This window comes from Leptosomus discolor, chromosome 6 (assembly GCF_034619465.1).
Source record: "Leptosomus discolor isolate bLepDis1 chromosome 6, bLepDis1.hap2, whole genome shotgun sequence".
Taxonomy (NCBI): Eukaryota; Metazoa; Chordata; class Aves; order Leptosomiformes; family Leptosomidae; genus Leptosomus; species Leptosomus discolor.
The window spans coordinates 24,895,006-24,914,258 of record NC_141396.1 but is presented as its reverse complement, the minus strand read 5'-3'; the positions used below and the strand labels follow the sequence as shown (position 1 = coordinate 24,914,258).

The 19,253-nt window shown below is 40.6% G+C and overlaps 1 protein-coding gene across 1 annotated transcript; it reads left to right on the top strand.

The window, feature by feature from the left end:
* The first annotated feature begins 527 nt into the window (after window positions 1-527).
* Window positions 528-15,949, top strand: DUSP29 (dual specificity phosphatase 29). The gene is made up of 3 exons (XM_009946041.2): window positions 528-712; window positions 10,622-10,842; window positions 15,702-15,949. The coding sequence occupies exons 1-3, from the start codon at window positions 528-530 to the stop codon at window positions 15,947-15,949; spliced, it is 654 nt and encodes a 217-aa protein (XP_009944343.1).
* The last annotated feature ends 3,304 nt before the right edge of the window (window positions 15,950-19,253 follow it).

The window sequence follows — 19,253 nt, the reverse complement described above, 5'->3', positions numbered from 1 at the left end:
CTTGAAAGAGTAGGACAGGTACATCCAGCACTCACCTGAATGGACGCATTTAATCTACCCAAGTTGCTGAAAATCACATAAAGGAGAAGCCTTCAGGAGGTTCACAATTAATGATAAAGAAATATCTTAAATTTCCCCCACTCAGTTCCCCTAGCTGCTCTAGATCCCTTGAATCAGGCTGCTAGACCTACTAAATTCTTACCAGTGGATTTTCCAGGAAACAAATTCCCAGTGGAGACTGAACTTCAGCAATCATAAACCTTTGGCTTTTGTTCCCATCACTGGTGAGCTTGTTCAACAAAGTATTCCTCACCTAGATCAGGGGAGGCAGAAATCCAGGTGCAAGTCTGTGTCTTCCACAAAGCAGGTACCTCAATCTCATACCATGCCCAGCCCAATCACACCTGGCCAGTGCTGCTCCCAGCATCCCACCACCAGAGCAGGACTTGCTTGCTTTGTGCTTCCTCAGGTTAATGTTCCATTTCAATTGCATTCCAGTTTGTTGCACATCCTGAGCACACTACTCCATGGACAAGATGTCATCAGCAGGTTTGAACGCTGGGAAGAAAAATGCATACACAGCAATCAAAGTAGATCCTGATGGGGATTACTGTACCCCAGGTGCATTTGAATTGGAGCGACTCTTCTGGAAAGGATGTCCAAAGTACACTCATGTCAATGAAGTCTGGCCCAACCTCTACATAGGAGATGAGTAAGTGTACATACTGCCTCTCTACATAGCAGATGAGTAAGCGTACATAGTACATGTCTTCTACATAGGAGATGACTAAACTGAGATGCTCACCAACAGAGCAGGGTGTTTCTTTCCTCCTCTTACCAATTCATGAGCATTTATTGGCAATGGTGTGTTTTGATGAGCTACTGACAGATGCCAGAGCTCAACAGAGCAGTCAGAGCCTAGCATGGTCCTTACAGATAAAGGCTTACAGTGTTGGTTGCTGCTGCTTCAAGAAAGCACTGGGTAAGTGCAGTGGGGTCTACTGTTAAAGACTGAGTAATAGGAGTGTTTGTGGCACCAGTGTAGGCTGCATAGGTTGAAGCTAGTCATAATCTATTTTTAAATGGCTCATTTCAAGGATGGGTTTGTCATTTATCTCCGAGTGAAAATCCTTCCACAGTTATACTGACAGAAGAGCATGGCCTAGATGTGTTGGACTACAGCTTAGTTTGGTTTAAGCCTAAAATGTAATTCTTGAAAAGTGATCGAAGAGACAGCTCAACCCACAGTGGTATTTCTGCATTTCCAAGCCTGTGCTTGTGTACACTGAATACTCTGCATTTCCAAATTTCTCAAGAGACTAAAACAAAGCGAGAACCCTGTGAAAGGCAAAGCTGCAGAGATGTGTCTCACTGATCAGACCAAGTGTGATTTGGAAAAAAAAACCAAACCCACAAAACAGACTTAGCTCTGCTGAGCAAAGGACTAAACTAGAAACAGGCTATTCCAACAAGCAGAGATGACTACTGCAGCAGGGAGACATGCCATCAGAAAATTCCCCAACCCAAACCCTGGGCAAAGCAAAAGAGCTTTTCTTACCCCTTAGGCATTATTGGTTCACTTCGCATTTTCCTCTACACCCTGTGCTAGCATGACATTTATTTTACATCATTACTGTAAGGCACAAGCAGGAGTGTCACTGGCTCCAAAGTTCTCAATATTTTTTTAAAAGGTCCTAAAATTCATCTGTTGCCAGCTTATAAAAGAGGAAAGATATACAGCCTTGAAAGTTACAAGACTCTGAATATCATCGACCAATTACTTCTGTGGTGCCAGAGGCAACAGAAAGGCACACAAGAGTTCTGGGCTTTCACCAAGCTGGGGCTCTCACTTTCAGAGACAGAGAAAAAAAAAAAAAATTAAAATTAAGCCATGGGAAGTGCATGGCCAAATATCTCAGGAACAAAGGAAAAGGGGCTTGAGTTGTCCTCTCCCCATCCTACTCTGCCCCTCTTGTTAGATGCGCCCAACAAGATTCACTGTAAAGAACAGCCTCTTCTGGCATTTATTTCCTACTTCCTTGTTGAGAATCACCAGCAGAAGTATTCTAATGGCTTCATTCAGACTAACTTCTCTTTTATCTCTGTGATGATGCTACAAGCTACAGCTCCGCCCTCTGAGCAAAGACATCTAATGAGACAACAGGTCTTTGGACAGTCAGTCTCTAAGCCCAGGACACCAGCCACTGACTCTTTCCTGAATCATTCCTGTAGCAGTGGCTTGTTATACCTTGTAATTTAGTAAATGCTGGGAGGTGTGAATCTGAATACAACGCACAAACTAACCAAAGGAAAGAAAAAACAAGCTGCTTGAGAGGTACTTAAGAGCTATACCCACTTACACTGGGCAGTATATTTCTGCAGGGGACCAGTCTTAAGTCAGGAGGAAAAGCAATGCTGCTTCAAGGGGAAACAAGTCCCCCACATGACTGGGACAAAAGAATGAGAAAGCCAGAGAAGGAAAAAGAAGTGAGGAGAAGGTGGGGGGCTCCCTGAAAGCAAACTACTGTCAGCCATATAAGGACAGCCTTGACATCCAGTAGCAGAAAATCTGAGATGAGCACTGGTCTGCAGGCAAGATGCAGCTTCCATTACCAGAACTAAAATTTTATTTGAAGCAGACAAAGTCCTGGGACCTCTATATCTTTCCTCGGCAAGCTCCGCATCATACTTCTGACCAACAGCTTCCCCTTCAGTGTGGACGGTTTTCTGTATTGTTTTATTTTAAGATCTTCCTGTAGCCCTGGTCACCAAAGAGCTGCCATGGAGATACGAACAGATGTTGGGTGTATTTGCATCCTTAGCCATGCTAAATTAAGGTTGGTCTTGAAAGAATTTAGTGCGACTCATCAACAAAATCAAGTGAACACACACATGCAGAGTTTATCTTCAGAGCCTTCACATCTGTGCTTCATTCCTACCTCCTGCATTTACAAGGTTAACAGGACTTGTGACTGCCTATAGAAATGCTAATTAATTACCCTGACTACGTAACCACATCTTTCTTCTAATGCAATACAGGCTATCAAGGAGCCCTGTGAGGCCACTCAATCCTTTTGTTACAAGGCTTCACTGCAGATGTTGCCCAGAGGCAATGAAATCTCCATGAGCCTGTCAGGCCCAGAATAATCAAAGCCTCAAAATGTAACATGCTGTGTTCAGCTCCAATTGAACTTTTCCTCCAGCAAGTTCCAAGGACTTTTAAAGACCAGACACTGTAACTTGTAGGAGACAGACCAGTGATAGGAATAAAACATGCTTTGCCAAGATTTTGATTCATTTGCTACCAGGGTTAGTACTTGCATGTATCCTCCTCACAGCCAGAAGCCTTCTAAGGGCATAGAAAGGAGCTCTGTCTTGCTCCTTTCTTTCACTGGTCAGTAGGTTACTCACATGGGCAGTTTTACTGGCTGATTCCAAGCCTGCTTGGTTCATTGCAATCACATGGAAAATCTCTGCCAATTATGTAGCTTGTAGCTTTTTCTTGTGGCTCTTCAGTGATCACCTTATTACCTGATATGACAGTTCCACATTTCTGAATTTCAAACAATATTTTAGCTGAAGACAAAGGACTCCCAAGACTTTGTTTTCCTCCTAACCATCCTCTAGCTTGCATTAGAATTTAAGGCCTAGTCGCAATTTCAGGTCTTTCTGTGTTTTCAAATCACCCTCAGAGGAAAAGTAGTCTTCTGGAGTCTAATTCCTTACAGGTTAAATATGAAAAATAATTTTGGGGATATGCAGCTGAACTGAGCTTGCACTTCAAGAAAGCGATGTTCTGTGCTTGTCCAATAAAGCCTCGGGGCTTATGGTCTTGAGAACTAACACAGGTAAGGTTCAACAAGACACAAGTAAGTTAAACCTACAGATTGGAGTGTGTGATAATTAAAATATATAACTAAACTTTAAATACATGCTTAACTAAAACTCGCTGCCCCCTCTTACCTTTCTCCAGAATAACAATACAGTATGGCTTTTTCCAGGTAACTCAGTAGAAAGACAATTTATATTGCTCTAAAAGAAAACAGATGGGACTCACTCAGGGTAGCAAATGGTCAGCATTATGAACTCCTAGGATCTACACCAGTACTAATCATACAAAACCAGGAGTGTATGCAGATTTACATTATAACACCACCCTTGAGGACATAGTTGCAACTCTGTTAGTACGAGACTCTGCCAATTGTAACCGCAGTTTAACAATCCAGAAAATCAGATCTGTAATAGGGGACCATAAACCACTTAAGGCAGCAACAGTTTCCAAGACAAGTAACACTTCCCGACACAAAAACATCTCTGTCTATAGATGACTTCTAACACTTGGTGAGAGACTGAAGACCAGGAACTGACTGACTACATCACATGTGTTTGATGCCTTTGCTGTATAGAAAGCAGAGAGGTATTTTCTGTCTAGGTTGTATCACTTACAAAAACATCCACTGTTTTGGGCTAGAGGACTACTAAATCTTTTTCTACCACACATTATGAAGATCCTGTTCAGTATTTTCAGTGGTACCTTAAAATTCTTCCAATTCTCACTGAACAGGAGGTATCCACAGAAATGGAGCAACACCTCAGAAGCAAAAGGGGATACAATGCTGCACTATCTCTAGATTCCCCTAGTGCTGGAGTTACCAAATGAAATTGGGTCAGTATTATTGGAAATTCTCAACATCTCTCCTCAGGAGGGAGAACTGCCAGATTTTCTTAAGGAAGTGTCAAGTATTGCCTATATTCAGGAAGCTTCTTTCTGACACAGACCATCTGGTAAGTTACCATCCTGCATTGAGCTTTCCTTCACCGTTTAAGAAAATGGAAAATTTTGAGAGAGACGATTCGTCTTCTAGTAACATGTTACCTCAGATTTCCTTGTGTTTTGTCAATCTGGGTCACGTCAACCTGTAGCTTTAACAATCTGTAATGAAATGTGTTTGCATTGCTCAACCTTCGCATGAAGCCTAAAGAGACTTGGTTCTACTTAGAGCTTAAAAGCATATCAGTCGTCTTGTTGACCAGTACCAGCTATCAGGTGCTGACTTACCTGTGGAGGGAGCTACTCTGCCCACAGCCTCATGAGGCATTTTGAAGGACTACTTGCTTTCCTTTAGATGCACTTGGGTTTTCATCATGAGCCTGCTTCTTTTCCCTTTGTTAGCTGCTTTTAATATACTTCATGTGGAGGTGCAGGCTGCAGTGCCTGCAAGTTGTTTTTCCCTCTCTTCCAACTCCATTCGTTTGGCCACCTTCCTGATGAAAGCAGCTAGGACAAAAGCTTGTTATGACAGTATTTTTTGGAAAGAGAGAGAAGGGATTTGATATGCTGGAGATAGCAACTTGAAAGGAAGGATCTTCTTTCACGTTATAACTACTTACATTGTTGCTTCCAGAAGAAGGCAGAGTTTGCTGCAGCACTTGCTTTTAATCCTATGAATCTTACATTTTAAAACTGACATCAAGCACAGTTAAAAAGTCTTGGACAAGCCCTTTACTTGCCCTCATACAACCCAAAAGATGTAAATAGTCTTTTGGGAACCATCTGAAAATGGATGACATTTTTATCTGGGCCAGTTCTCCCTCTTGATGATAGTCTATTAATATCAATATATCCCTATGTGAAAGTGATTTTTATCTCCAATTTTCACCATTTAGGTGGCATTCTCATATCAAAGTACACCCCCCTCCCCCCCCCTTGACTCAGAACTTTAAAAACATGTTTATGAGTCCACGTGTCCTACTGTAAATACATGGTTTGATTCAGCAAATCACTGAGCTTTTGCTTAAGATGCTTTGCTATAGAGAGGAGGACTTCTGGGTATGCTTAACTTTTAGCATATATTTATGTGCTCTGAACTGAGGAGCTGATGAGTTTTTACACGGGACCAATCTGCCCAGTTAATCTCTTACTAAACTGAATTATACTGAAATTTTCACTGTTATCTCCCAGTGCCGCACTTCACCTTCTCTGCATAGGAACACATTCAAGGCAGACACTGGAGACCACAACTGCACCACGTAAAAGAAAATCAAGTGCTAATAGCACAGATGGTGAAGGCATACAAAGTGAAAACAATTGCAAGAGTAGCCAAATGCTTATGGCTTCACCTACAGTGGCATTTGTAGCAAACTCTTCTTTACAATGGCTACTTAAAATTCAACTATAATCACAAAAATAGAAATACTAATTGCAATTTTTTAGGAAGAAGCAGCACCCAAAGAGGGAAAAAGAGGAATATTGTTAGCTTGACTATTAAACTCTGTTAGTGAGCCAATTGCAAAGGAAAAAAAATACATCTGTGCCAGTTCTAGCTGAAAGTGACTTAGAAATAAGTTATAAATCCTCCAATAAGATATATGATTCATATACACCTGAATGATTCTATGCTACTAGTCACCTCAACCAACTGGATATTTGCAGATATTTATGCTTGATTTATTCCTTCCTTTCATCTAAAATACTGATACCTCAAGCATGGTAAAAACAGTAAGGAAGAACAAAAGCAGTCCCCTCTCCTTGGGATGTAACCAGGAGTATCATGCATGATGGAACACACAAAAAATTAGGCTCTGATTAAAGTAAACAGATAACGAGGAATGCTTCCACAATGGCATCTACACTAGATTCAGCTGAGGCTGGAAAGGCATGTCAAGAGGCACAGTAACATTTCCATTTACAGGCATATGGGTCCCCCTATATGGGGGCTTAGCAGCCTGTTTCTTGCTCTGTTAGCTGGAAATCAACATGCTGCAGACACAGCATGACCTCAAGTTTAACTGCCTATATTATGGCAATGTCAGAGTTTCAGCACAGGCTGTCCCTGCCCAATACCATTTATGATCAATAGGCAAGGTAAAAAGACCGCTGATGGGAGTGAAAAAGCAGACAAACCCGGGTCAGTATGACAAGTGGTGGTCCAACTGGGCTGTTTGCTAGCTTTTAGGGAAAGGTTTTACAAGAAAAAAAAAAAAAAGGCAAAATTTTTGAAAGAACAGATATTTTTTTGTGAAAATGTAATTATCAAGTGCAATACCAGGAGGATGGAGAGAAAGAAGAGAGTGTAAGTGCTTCCTAATCTCCATATCAAGTTGAATCCAAGCACTCTTGCTCTTGAAAAAGAATGTCACTTCAGCTTTCTTTAAAACATACAGATTCTAAAGCCCAAGGCAGGCACCTCTTGCAGTCCTGTGAATGCTATTTTGTACTGCGAAACAACTGTTTCCTCAGATCTCTGCACAAAATTACGTATTAAAAACCTTAGGAAAAGCTTTCCATAGCTCGTATTGTCCAGAGTATTTGCTGGAATAAAGGTACCCAGCATCCTCTTTACAGGTAACACACAATAGCTCAGCCTGCAGATGCACAAGCCACATACCACAGGACCTACACTGACCCTTCTCCACTTAGCCAGGGCAAATGTTTAGGGTCTCCGTTCAACTAACAGGCCCTACAACGCCTACACACAGCACAGTTTGAGTATCTATTCCAGTGAAAATGTGGAGATCTTAACAGATTTAAGTGCCCAACACCGAGCATTCATTTTCTGGAAGTCTTCTAGATTAGCAGCATCAGTATAAAGAAGAAAATGTGTATCCATATTATAAAGAAAAAGATTATATTGGGCAAGGTTACACTCACACTCCAAAAGGATATTGCTGAATCAGTTTACGTATCAAGTGCAATTAAAAAGCAGATGACATTTTAAAATCTGCCTACCCCAAGCACTGAGGAAAAGAGAGTATAAATTCTTCAGTGCCAAATCCAGTGGAATAGATAACCCCCAAGTATTTCCTTGGTACACTTATAATTTACTTTTTTTTAAAAAAAAAAAAAACAAAACAAACCCAAACAATAAAAAACCAAAAAATACCCAAAAAAACAAACACCAGATTTCATAGAAGATGATTTAGCTACATCTGAGCATTTATGATGTACTTTTTGCAACAGCATTCAAGGTTGATCCACTGCCTTTTCTGATTCCATTTACAGCCCATGCCATGGGAAACAGAGAGAGCTAAGAGTAACAAAGTGCATATTCCCAAACTCCAGCAGGCCAAGGACAAAGCGATGGCTAATGCAAATGCAAAATGAACACCTGACTACCTTGCCTTTAATTGATTAAAAAAAGAGAAGGAAGATTAATTCCATCCTGGGCCCCAAACTCACCATATGCAGCTACAGGCAAGAATGGGAAGTGGAGGGGGAAGTTCCCAGGAGCTTGGCCAGACTGAGCTGACTGCTTATGCAGTTAGTGAGAGAGAACATCCCTTCTTTCTGAACACCTATTGAAACACTGGGGCTGCTGAACACTTAGATATGAGATCCTAAGACACAGAACAAGACTGTAAGTGTGACTGTCAGAAACAAATGCATTAGTTGCACCCACTGTGTCAAATACTGAGAATCCAATCAAGGAAACAGGAAAACTGGATTTCAGATGAATGCAAGTGTCAGATGTTAATGATTTATGTGACCTATTGTTTGACGTTGTCCTTGCTCAGAACAACTTCATCATTTACTTCAAACGCCGTTTATTAGCCTGAGCAGTGCTTGCAGAAGCCAGTTTGGTAGTATCTACAGTCCATCAGAAACTTTGTCTTTCCACTGACCCTAACTACTTACTATTCAGCATGTACATGTCCACTTGCAGGGGTTCTAATTGAGTACAGATCTCTGACTGAAACCATCAGTCTTTTGTGGGTTGTTGGATACATGCCTTGGGACAAGTCTGGTGAATGGAAAACCTATTTTCTCTACCCCAACATCAGAGAGGCAAAACAAAATAAGGCTTAATTTGAAAGCAGAATCTTAGTTCATCTCAAGCACATCAAAACCAAGAGAAGTAGTTATTTATTGCACCTTTACTCTTTGGCCAGCACATTTAATCTGTTTAAGTATCAGCGATCCTTATAGTTCAGAACCGAAGTGCCTTTGCTGGCAAAATGCATGGAGTATATGCACCTGAAGAGAATCCTCAGGCACAAATGCCCTAAAAGGAGGGGAAAAAAAGAAAAGTCTTTCTAGGTCAATCAACTGCAACAAGAACAGAAAGGGAAGGAGTGAGCATTATTTAACCTAAGGTGAAGATGGCAAGTCACGGCAGTACCAGCAAGATGCTGCTGCTTCTCTGTCCTTCACAGCTTACTAAGCTTAGGCAGGCATCGCCACACTAACTGGAGATTTTATCTAATTTTTAAATAGGGAACTTACAACATTATTTCATAGCAAAAATGCCAGTAAGGTCAAGACATTATCGTTCCTGTCCAGAAAGGAATTTCTGCAGGGAGGAACAACCAATTATCATGGGTTTAAAAAAGGAAGCATAGGTAAGGCCTTCAGTACCCATATCCCACTTAAATGCTCTAATCACTAGGTTCTTGACCGCTCAAAGGGGGATTTTGACTTTGACAGAGGCTGGAAAGGTGAAGCCAGCTTCAAGCTATTCTGAGCTGTCACCACTAGAATTATGAAACACAACAACAGGTAGTGCACCATAACGTCCTGAGTGACAGCAGCTGCATTTACACACTGAAATGTTAAGGAAACATTCATCGAGAGAGGTATTTTTGTTTGGAAAAAGCTGCTTCACACCATGCACTAATTTATTTATGGCAGCAGTAGTTATGTGAAAATATATTAAGAGAATAAAGCCTACGCAATTTTTTGTAAAAAGCTCAGTAGTCTTCCTAGGCACTAATGAAACTTGATACCTTTTCCAGAACAAAACTTTCTGAAACTAAAAGCTTTCTGTAACAGAACATAAAAGTTTTTACATGCCTGTCCACAAACTCTGCACTTTTTGAGGAATTTCAGGCTGCTGACAAGCACTTAAGAGTGGGTATTAGGCACACAAAAATCTACAGTTTCCTCTCCTATCTGACTTCCCTATTCCAAGGGAGGAGAAGTCAAAAATAAATTAGAATATTGGGCTAAACTTCCAGCTTTCACTGAAGACTAATATCCAATTTCCATATCTAGTTCTTTTTGCTTTAGACATGTCATTTAACCAAACATGACAGCAAAAGGAAACCTGACAGGGAGTTGTGACCCCAGAAGGGTGGATTTTTTTTTTTTTTTTAATTATTTTTAAAAACAGAAATGGAGAAAAAACTCAGTAACATTTTTAGGGATGAAGAGTTGCTCTTTGAATCCCAGATGATCTTACAACTCACATATAACTGACTCTTTTATTAGTTCCGCAGTATCAATTAATGGTACAGAAGGGGAAAGCAACATTTGTAGGTCATATTTCAAGTTCTGCCCCTGATTTGCTTTTACGACTTTAAATATTCATTCTATTTCTTTCTGTATCTCAAGCTGCTTCTTGCACAAGACAGATAGAAGCCAGTATTACCTACATTACACAGCCACCACAAAAATACATCAATTTTTAAGGTGCTCTAAGGACACGGGAGAGATAGTTATGAACTCCAGAAGAATCTTTCACTCTGAATGACAGTACCTTAATATCTTTACAATGGTAAATGATGCATTTTTGAAGCGTTATCAGGTTTATTAACATTTAGAACGTACCGAATCGGAGATTTTTTTTTCTGCCTTGCTGGGTAAGAAGCTTCTTCACTTACATCACAGCTCTTATTTTAACAGGAAAACCGCGTTAGATCGCTACAGCCTTGAGAAGGCAGGCTTCACCCACATCCTCAATGCGGCCCATGGTCAGCAGAATGTGGACACAGGACCAGAATATTATCGTGATATGACTGTGGAGTACCATGGAGTGGAAGCAGACGATCTCCCAACTTTCAAGCTCAGCCAATTCTTTTATTCAGCTTCTGAATTCATTGATAATGCACTTCAGGATGAAAGAAGTAAGGAGGGTCCTGCAAATGGTTAAAAACAGTACAGTATTTACTCCACCTGATTATAAGCGTAGTTCCACGGCATTCAACCTTATAAGAATGAAACAAGTCCAATACAGTTTAACAGAGAATATAAAACTAGTAGCAGGGAACTAGTTTAAGAGAAGATAGCGATGTAACTAGGACCTTTCTCACTGTAGCACTAGTACCAGCCCAAGAGCCCCTTTAAGCACTTTGATAAAGACTTGCATTAAGGTCTTCTGTCTGATAGAGGGTTTTTTTGATTGTTGTTTTGCCTCCTTCATAAACATGAGAGACAATCAGACATCGCACAGGTTCCATAAATTAGCTATCTTTTCCTCAAATTAGTCACTATTAAGAAAGGTCTAATGAATATTGGTTGCATAGTGGTAGGAGTGGAACATGAATGCTCTTCACAGATTCCAGGCTGTCACTGCACAGCTTCATGCCCTGCAGCAGTAGATTCACTTACAAACACAAAACCCATCTTCCTACCTGGCAATAAGATTACCCCAAACTATAACAGGTCTATCCCTCCACCATCTTCCAAGCAGCAGGGGACCGAAGCAACTCTGACTGCAGGGACTCAGAAACATTTCATTAAAGCCTTTGTAATTACTCAGCTTGATTACTACAATTCATTATTTGCTGAACTCCGGCATTGTCCTATCAGAAAACTTTACACCGATGTGAAATGCTACAGCCTAGGCCTCACACTGGCTTTCAAAATTACTCCTACTCCTTCCCTGCACACGCTTTTTTTTTTTTAAAAAAAAGAAAAATCTCTACAGGATATTTTACCAGAAACTGGCTGAGAAACATTAAGACTTTTCTGCTGACCTGCAAAGACCTTAATATCAGAGGGTCACATAACAAGTTTCTAGCCTCATGTCAGCTTCTGATCTTGGCTGTTTAGCTCAGCTGTAGCCAGCTACTACCTGGCTTGCCCCCAATAGCCAGCCAGGTCTTTACAATTTTACCCTTTCAGCAAGTACAGTCTACAGCAATAGTCCCTTCCCTTGTTCAGGAGAAAGTCTTGAAAGCAATTCAGTTTTAAAAATCAAAGTCCTAATAGCAGGAGAAACTGCTTCAGGAACTTACTTGCTTGTGAAGGAAGCTACTTGACATTTCAAAAAAGTATGTCTGAAGCACTGCCTTTGGGAAGGAGTGGATAACTATCACGCACCTGTGTCTAGCCTTGGCTGCAGGCCAGAGGTCAGTATCAGACTGGAGTAGCTGAAATAAGAAATGCAACTTCCTCACTCCCACCACCCTCCTCTTCCTGCAAGACCTTTCTCTGCTGCACTGAGGTAAAGAAACAAAAAGCAGCAAAGGCTAGAAGAAAACCCTTGCATCCCAATAAATATTGGGGGAAGGAAGGATGGGATGGGGGTGGTGGTGTGGGGTGGTGGTATTAACCTTTTTGTTTCAAAACCACATCAAAGTCTAGGAAGTTCTGAGACAGTATCAGGCACCAGTCCAGCACCGAAACACAAGACCAAATAAAAGAGTGACTGGATGAAAATCTACAAAACAAGACATTGAGGTTGAATGCATGACAGTAGTTTTCCAAAAATCATTTACAGAACAACAGAATGACTCCAGACGCTAGACTAAAGAGTCTCTTTAGTCTAATTAGTCTAAAAGACTAATGTCTCTTACACTTACAGGAGAAAATACTAGAGGCAAGTTCACTAGTGCTCTCCTCCAACAACACAAATGCATTATTTGTGAATGCACACCTAGCGCTGAAAGGTGCTCTATATTTCAAATGTGTAATGAAAGGACTATTTGCATGCATCTTCCTAACTGACAAACAACAGCCAGATTCCTAAACAGGATTTCATAGTAAGTAACGAAGTACCTACCTCCAGCGGTGATAATGTGGGACTTCAGTACATGGTGCTAAATACTTCTGATCAGAAACACAACTGGACTCATTTGCTACCTTGCATTAGAACTGAGCAAATGCAAAGACATGGAAAAGAGGAAAAAGAAAAAAAGTTTCGACTTTTGTGACCAGAATGTATGTATTAATGAATTACTTTGGCTGTATCACATTGTTTGGGAGGTGACCTTCAGCCAGCCAAGTGATCAAAATCATTGAATAGATGTCTTCATACAATGCTTTTTGCTGGGAGGATGATCAATAGTCACCATTGTTGAAACAAGTTGTCATACAAATGAAGAAGCCTCTCCCTCTGTGCAGCAGGCCAAATAGCCTGGCAATTTGGATGCTCTCAAAACACAGCCCTAATACAGTAATCTGACTTAACTTTCAAAATCTTTGTGATGGTGAAGAAACTCTGTGATCAGAGCAGTATTTGTAGAGCTTAAGCATGGGAAGATGGTCTTCAGAACAGTGAAAGCAGTTCAGTTATAAGAGTAAGTTTTAGAGGAAATCTCGAACTGTCACAATTATGCACGCTATCATTCAGTTGTGCATAAAGATTTCCCAAAACATGTAATTCATAAGACAGCTTAAAATTTATACCAGTGAGGCCTGATTAACCTAAAAGGAAGACATTATTTTAAGAGGTTTTTAAGTTCCTTACTATGCTACAGATTTAGTACTCATTCCCTTGGTGTCTTAGGTTCCTCAGAATGTAAAGTAGAGAGGAAGAGCATTTTCTTTTCATGTGAAGATGTCATGGGAAAAAATACACTAAAGACAGAGATTAAAAAAAAGCAATGCGAGTGGAAACATACAAGACAAAGACCCAAGGCATTTCACCAAAGACACCTCAACATTCATCACTCCATCTTTCTCTGGAAAGGGAGTGCTGCATCTAGACAGATTTTCAAGCAACACAAGCCCAAGTCAAGTGATCAAAATAGTTCAGGGACCTGTCACCACTCAGCAGACCTCTGGCTCTGCACACTGACGCTTTATACTCAGCCACACCTTGAAGGATATAACTGGTCAGAATCAGAGACTGCAAGAGCAGATGCCCTCTTGGGGAAAGAAGGTTCAGATCGGTCCTTAGGTCAGAACTGAAAAGACTACAAAAGAGTACAGAATGAACATGGCTCTGCAGAGTAGTACCAGCTTTTTTTTTTCCTCTAACAGGCAGTCAGATCTTGAATATTCACACACAGGAAAGGACAGACTCAATTTTTGTACAACCAGAAGGCAATTTCAGAAAATGGTACAGCCTTTTTTTGCCTTTGATAATACAATATAAAATTGTACATTTTCTCCTAGATCCCCTGCATTTGCCACCCACACAAAGCAAAGCCTTCCTTGCCCTATCATGTATTTTATCACCTCAACAGCAACCCATTTACAAGATGGGAAGCTCTAAAGAGAAGTATGAAGGGCTGAACAAATGAGAGTTTTCATCCGTTTCAAATATTTGCAGTAATAATAGAAGGGATTATCATTTTCCAGAAGAAAAAGAGGCACTTTTAGTTATCAGAGAGACTGGAATTTTGCCAAGATGCCTCTAAGACTATCTGTTGGGATTAGGATGCACACTGTAACCATTAATCCTCTAGTGTTGGCAGCTCTTGATGCATCCATTACACAGCAATGCTACTTGTGCCAAGACATCCTCTTGTGCCTGGAAGCAAAGGAGTTAATCGGCAGGAATCACGGCTTTGCACCCAACACTTCTCACTAGACATAGCTGACAGAGATAAACTGTTATTGGCCCTGATAGGATTTTTTTTTTTTTTTCTTATGGCAATTCAGCTTAGCAGGGTGTTAGAGTGAGTGCTCCAAATCTACTTCCTTCAGCAGTTCAACCCTTTGTGAGACCCCCTCAAGGGCTTGGAATTATGTTTGGAAATCTTTTGAAGTGTTTCAAAACCTGTCAATCAGACCTGAAGCCACTTACTCTTCTCTTCCCCCACCTCCCCCAGACACAGCAAATGGAAAAGGTTCCACTTTCGCTTACATCCTTGTTAGTACCTGAAGCCAAGGACTTTCCTGCCTCTGGAAGTCCAAAGTTAAACCAAGCAACATCACAAAGCTACATCTTGAGGCACATTTATTCAGAGATGAAAACTATTAGCAGAGAGTCTGCACTCACAGTATATGAAACAGGCCACTACTGCAACGAGATGGTCATATAAAACACTCGGAGAGGTGGTGGTGGTGGTGGTGAAATGTTACTTCTATTCAACACAACAGAGTAAAGGTGACTAGACAGATTTCTAAAGCTTTTCTACAGTTTAAGATGTGATTTCTTTCACTGCCCTCGTTATACACCTATTAACTTCTATGAACTTTATTATCCTCTGACCTCAAAAATATCACTGTTAAAAAAACCTTGTTCGCTTATTTTTACATATGAAGTATTTAGGCATAAAGTGATACAATCCAGATCCTGAAGGACATTCTTGTCAGACGAACAACAAAAATTCAGTTAGCTTTTGTGTCTAGCTGGTAGAACTGAGTAAGGCACCTCCGTGAATGCCATTTATCCTCACGGAAGGATGGTTTGATAGCATACCAAGCCCTCCCACACCCTTGTGCTTTGATCGTAATGCCCAAACACAGAATTACATACATGCTTCCTGTGAGGCGTTTTAAGATTAGGCTGCAGTGAGGCTTGCTATAGTACTTAATGCAAGGCTGCAGCCCCCAGGTCCTCTCTGCAACATTCATTCACAAATAAATTCAAAGATACCTGGTTTAGGATTAAAAGGGTAATCTCCCATGTAGACGGTGTTCAGTTATTACAGTAAGATTACAGCCTCAGTTTCCCCACCTGTAAAAAGACGGGCCTTACAAAAATGCTGGTAAGGGTAGTGAAACCACCAGGGCCCATACAGAAACCTTCACCAGCAAAACCTGGAATTACCCAGTGTTATCTCTGCATCATTTCTCTCTGTTTCCGCAGACAAGGTTCTGGTTCACTGTGCTATGGGTCGCAGCCGGTCAGCCACATTGGTCTTGGCTTACTTGATGATTTACAAGAACATGACAATAGTGGATGCCATTGAGCAAGTATCAAGACACCGATGCATCTTGCCAAACCGGGGCTTCTTGAAACAGCTGAGAGAACTGGACATAGCATTGGCAGTGCAAAGGAGGAACAGCAAAAACAGCCTACCATCTGACGATGATGAGAACAGCACCACGATCTAGTATTGTTACTTGCAGGGTTGTGCTACTGGAAAAGAAACTCCACAAAAGGAGGGGAGTGGAAGATGTAGTTAATTACATAGTCAAAAAGATAATTCGTTATTTGGAAGGAAAAACAAAGTCATTTCAAATGCTGTCAAAATGAGAAAGAATGGAAGCCAAATGTAAATCCCATCTTCTTAGAATGTTCCAGCCTTAACAGAGTTCTTTGTTACATCAACAAATTTTACCCTCTGTAAAAAAGCTTCTAGAGCACAAAAGCAGGCGCAACTTAAAGAAAACCCTCCAAAATCCTGATCCTAACCCAAGCACATCCCTGAAGAAATTTTGCAGGAAAAACATCAAGATGGTAGCAGCACAGATGAATTGTTTAGTCCCTGAGTCTTGAAGGATTTTGCAGGAGTTTGCCTTTTTATGCTGTTTCCTGCCATCTCCATTTCTTCTTTCACAGTAATAACCTAGGGCAGTACAGCATTTACAGAACCTTCAGATGAGGATCAACTACCCATCTTCACAATGGACTTCGCAGCAGACCATGCAAACCAGAAACAAAGGAAGACCCTTGAGAAGGTCAGATGCATAAGTAGTTATAATGGACAACAATTCAAGGAGATACACATACACATGACATTTTAGCTGTTCCAGTTCAAACTTGTTTTTCCTAAATGCTTCAACTGCCTGAATTTTAAGAGGTCTTATGTACACGATATCCAAGTTAATTTGCTAATCCACAAAAAAAGGACTGAGAAAATGATGTGTTGTGACTTGTTTTCCTGCACTTGGAAAAACTCACAGCTAGAACAATACACAAGAAAAACAGTATGTACTTTACGTTGCTAAGAGGAAGTTCAACACTGAACTTGTGCAGCACTAATAACACCCTAAATAATAATGGATTACAACCAGTTCTAATGAGATTTTAGTTTTGATTAAAAAGGCAAGAGACACAGGCGAAGCCCTTAAAAAAATATTTTGCAGTGATCTGACTAACCAGGAGAAAGATGCTGCTGCGCTTCCAGACACCACTGTTTATATTTACCACTACCATTGTTTCCTCCTATCTCAGCTTTAGTCACCTTAATACATTATTGTGCTCCAATACAGTTGCTAATCGCATTGTTGACAGAAGTAGTCCAAATACACAACTAGGGACACCAGATCTCCTTTTTGGCCTACACTTACTCAATTTACTCTATTTGATACACATTACCAGGAACTGTGTTTTGCCACCTCAGTAGTATTTGATATTCTTAAAATATACTGCAGAGGAGAATCACAATTAAGCCATGTTTACCTTTTTTACATCTGCAAAAAGGTCAAGTCATCACCCTCCCCACTGGAATTTTGCCTAATTCAATGTATCAGGTAAGAGCTGTTTACTGCCTCAGTGCCTCAGAGGAACAACCTAGCCACTGAGAACATAGGAGAGTTCTCTTACTTCGGTAACTTTGATGCAGTATGGACTGTAGAAGTCTTGGATACTTTAAAAAGAAAAAAAATAAAATAAAAGATAAAAAGGACACCAGGCACAAATGTGCCACTGAGAACTGCAAGTATACGCTACAAACTCCATAGAATCAAGCACAATTTTAAACTATTTTTTGTAGATGTTAATAGCTCTTTACAGGCTTAGCATCTCTAGTGTGAAGTCCTTCCTATTCCTTCACTTCCTTTTGGGGCTCAAAACATAGTAAATCATCCACCTCCAAACAGCAACTGTAGCCAAGCTACAGGTACCCATAATGCAATGCTTTTTACTTAGAATTTGTATTTATCTGTGTAACAAATACCTTACGTTCAAATTCTCAGACAGCTAAACACAATAAACACAGCTAGACTACTGTTAAAAATCCAAATGAGAAGACATAATGTGAACAATATTCACTACAGAGATACACAAACTCTAAGACTTACAACAAATTAAGTATCCCTACACCTGGATTAGAAAAAACCCACACCAACAACCAACCAGAAACAAAAGGAAACTCAAAGGAAGTCATTTGACACTTCAAAAATAAATGAGCAGTCACAATGGGGACTTAAAGAGTCAAAAATTTCTTGGACAGAGTCCCTCAACTCCCTCCATCTACTTCCGTAGGCCTTCAAATGCACCTTGTCAGAGCACCTTACTCTCCACTGCGATTTAATTCGCAACCCAGAACGCAGCAATTCTCCCAGCCTTGTGTCTGACAAACCTGCCTTTCAGACACGTGGCCCCGCTCTTTCATTTACCCTGATGGAGAAAGCTGAACTTTCTCACCTCTGTGGCAGCAGTGTATTTCTTAGCATTAGCCTTACAGACAGGAATTCTGTACCAAATCAAATACTAAAATACAATAAATATCTACCAGGATATCCCTCAATCAAATTACAGGTTATTTTCTTTCTGGTACCTTGCATGATAGCTTGATGACTGCTGTAACTGGAAGAGGATGTGTAGCTGATTTGCATGCAGAATTGTATTCAAACAAGGTTTTCTGGGGCCTCAAGATGGGTATTTCTTTTGCAGTCTGAGACTTGTATAAACACAAGAAAAAATTTTATTTCCTGAGGCCCAGTTGCTTTTGGTGGAGATTGACAGAGCTTTCAAATAGTAGCCTCCCAACTACTGATAGAAAGCAAAATACTAGAACTCTTAAGTAGTTCCCACTCATTTTATCTTGCATAGGAGATTAGGAAATTGGCACATGGCAACATTGACATAGCGACAGAAGAATGTATCCACAATTTCCAAAGGACAGGATTCCAAGCTACTCAGAAACTAGAAGCTGCTATTCCTGTAAAGAGACCAAAATAGCACAAAACTGATTTCTCAAAAAGTAGATCAAGCCCTGTATTCCAGTGCTTCTACACATACTACTTGAAGGCCTTAAACATGACTTAACTAAGCTTATTTATTCTTACCTAGTAAATGGAGAAAAAATTACCAAGCATTTAGATCACTTAACTAAAGGTATGATAAAGCCAAGACTGCAATCCTATCTTGTATCTTCTTACAAACCCCCTCCCTACTCCACAGAATTCAAAACAACAACTTTTGATCGCTGCATACCTGAGCTTTGCTATGGAAGGGTTGACCTACATGACCTGGAGCATAGGTTACTTTTTCCTTTCTCCTTCCAGTTGTGGACAGTGACACTAGAAGAAAGAGAGGGACCCAGTCTATAAACGTATGGCTCCAGGGCTGGCACCACTGCCACAACTTTGTTTTTCTTGATAATGGGACAGCCTACATGGCACCATGGGGGAACATCAACTGCCCCAACATCTGCTGGAAAAGTAGCACAGCAAGCTGTAGTCAATCCAG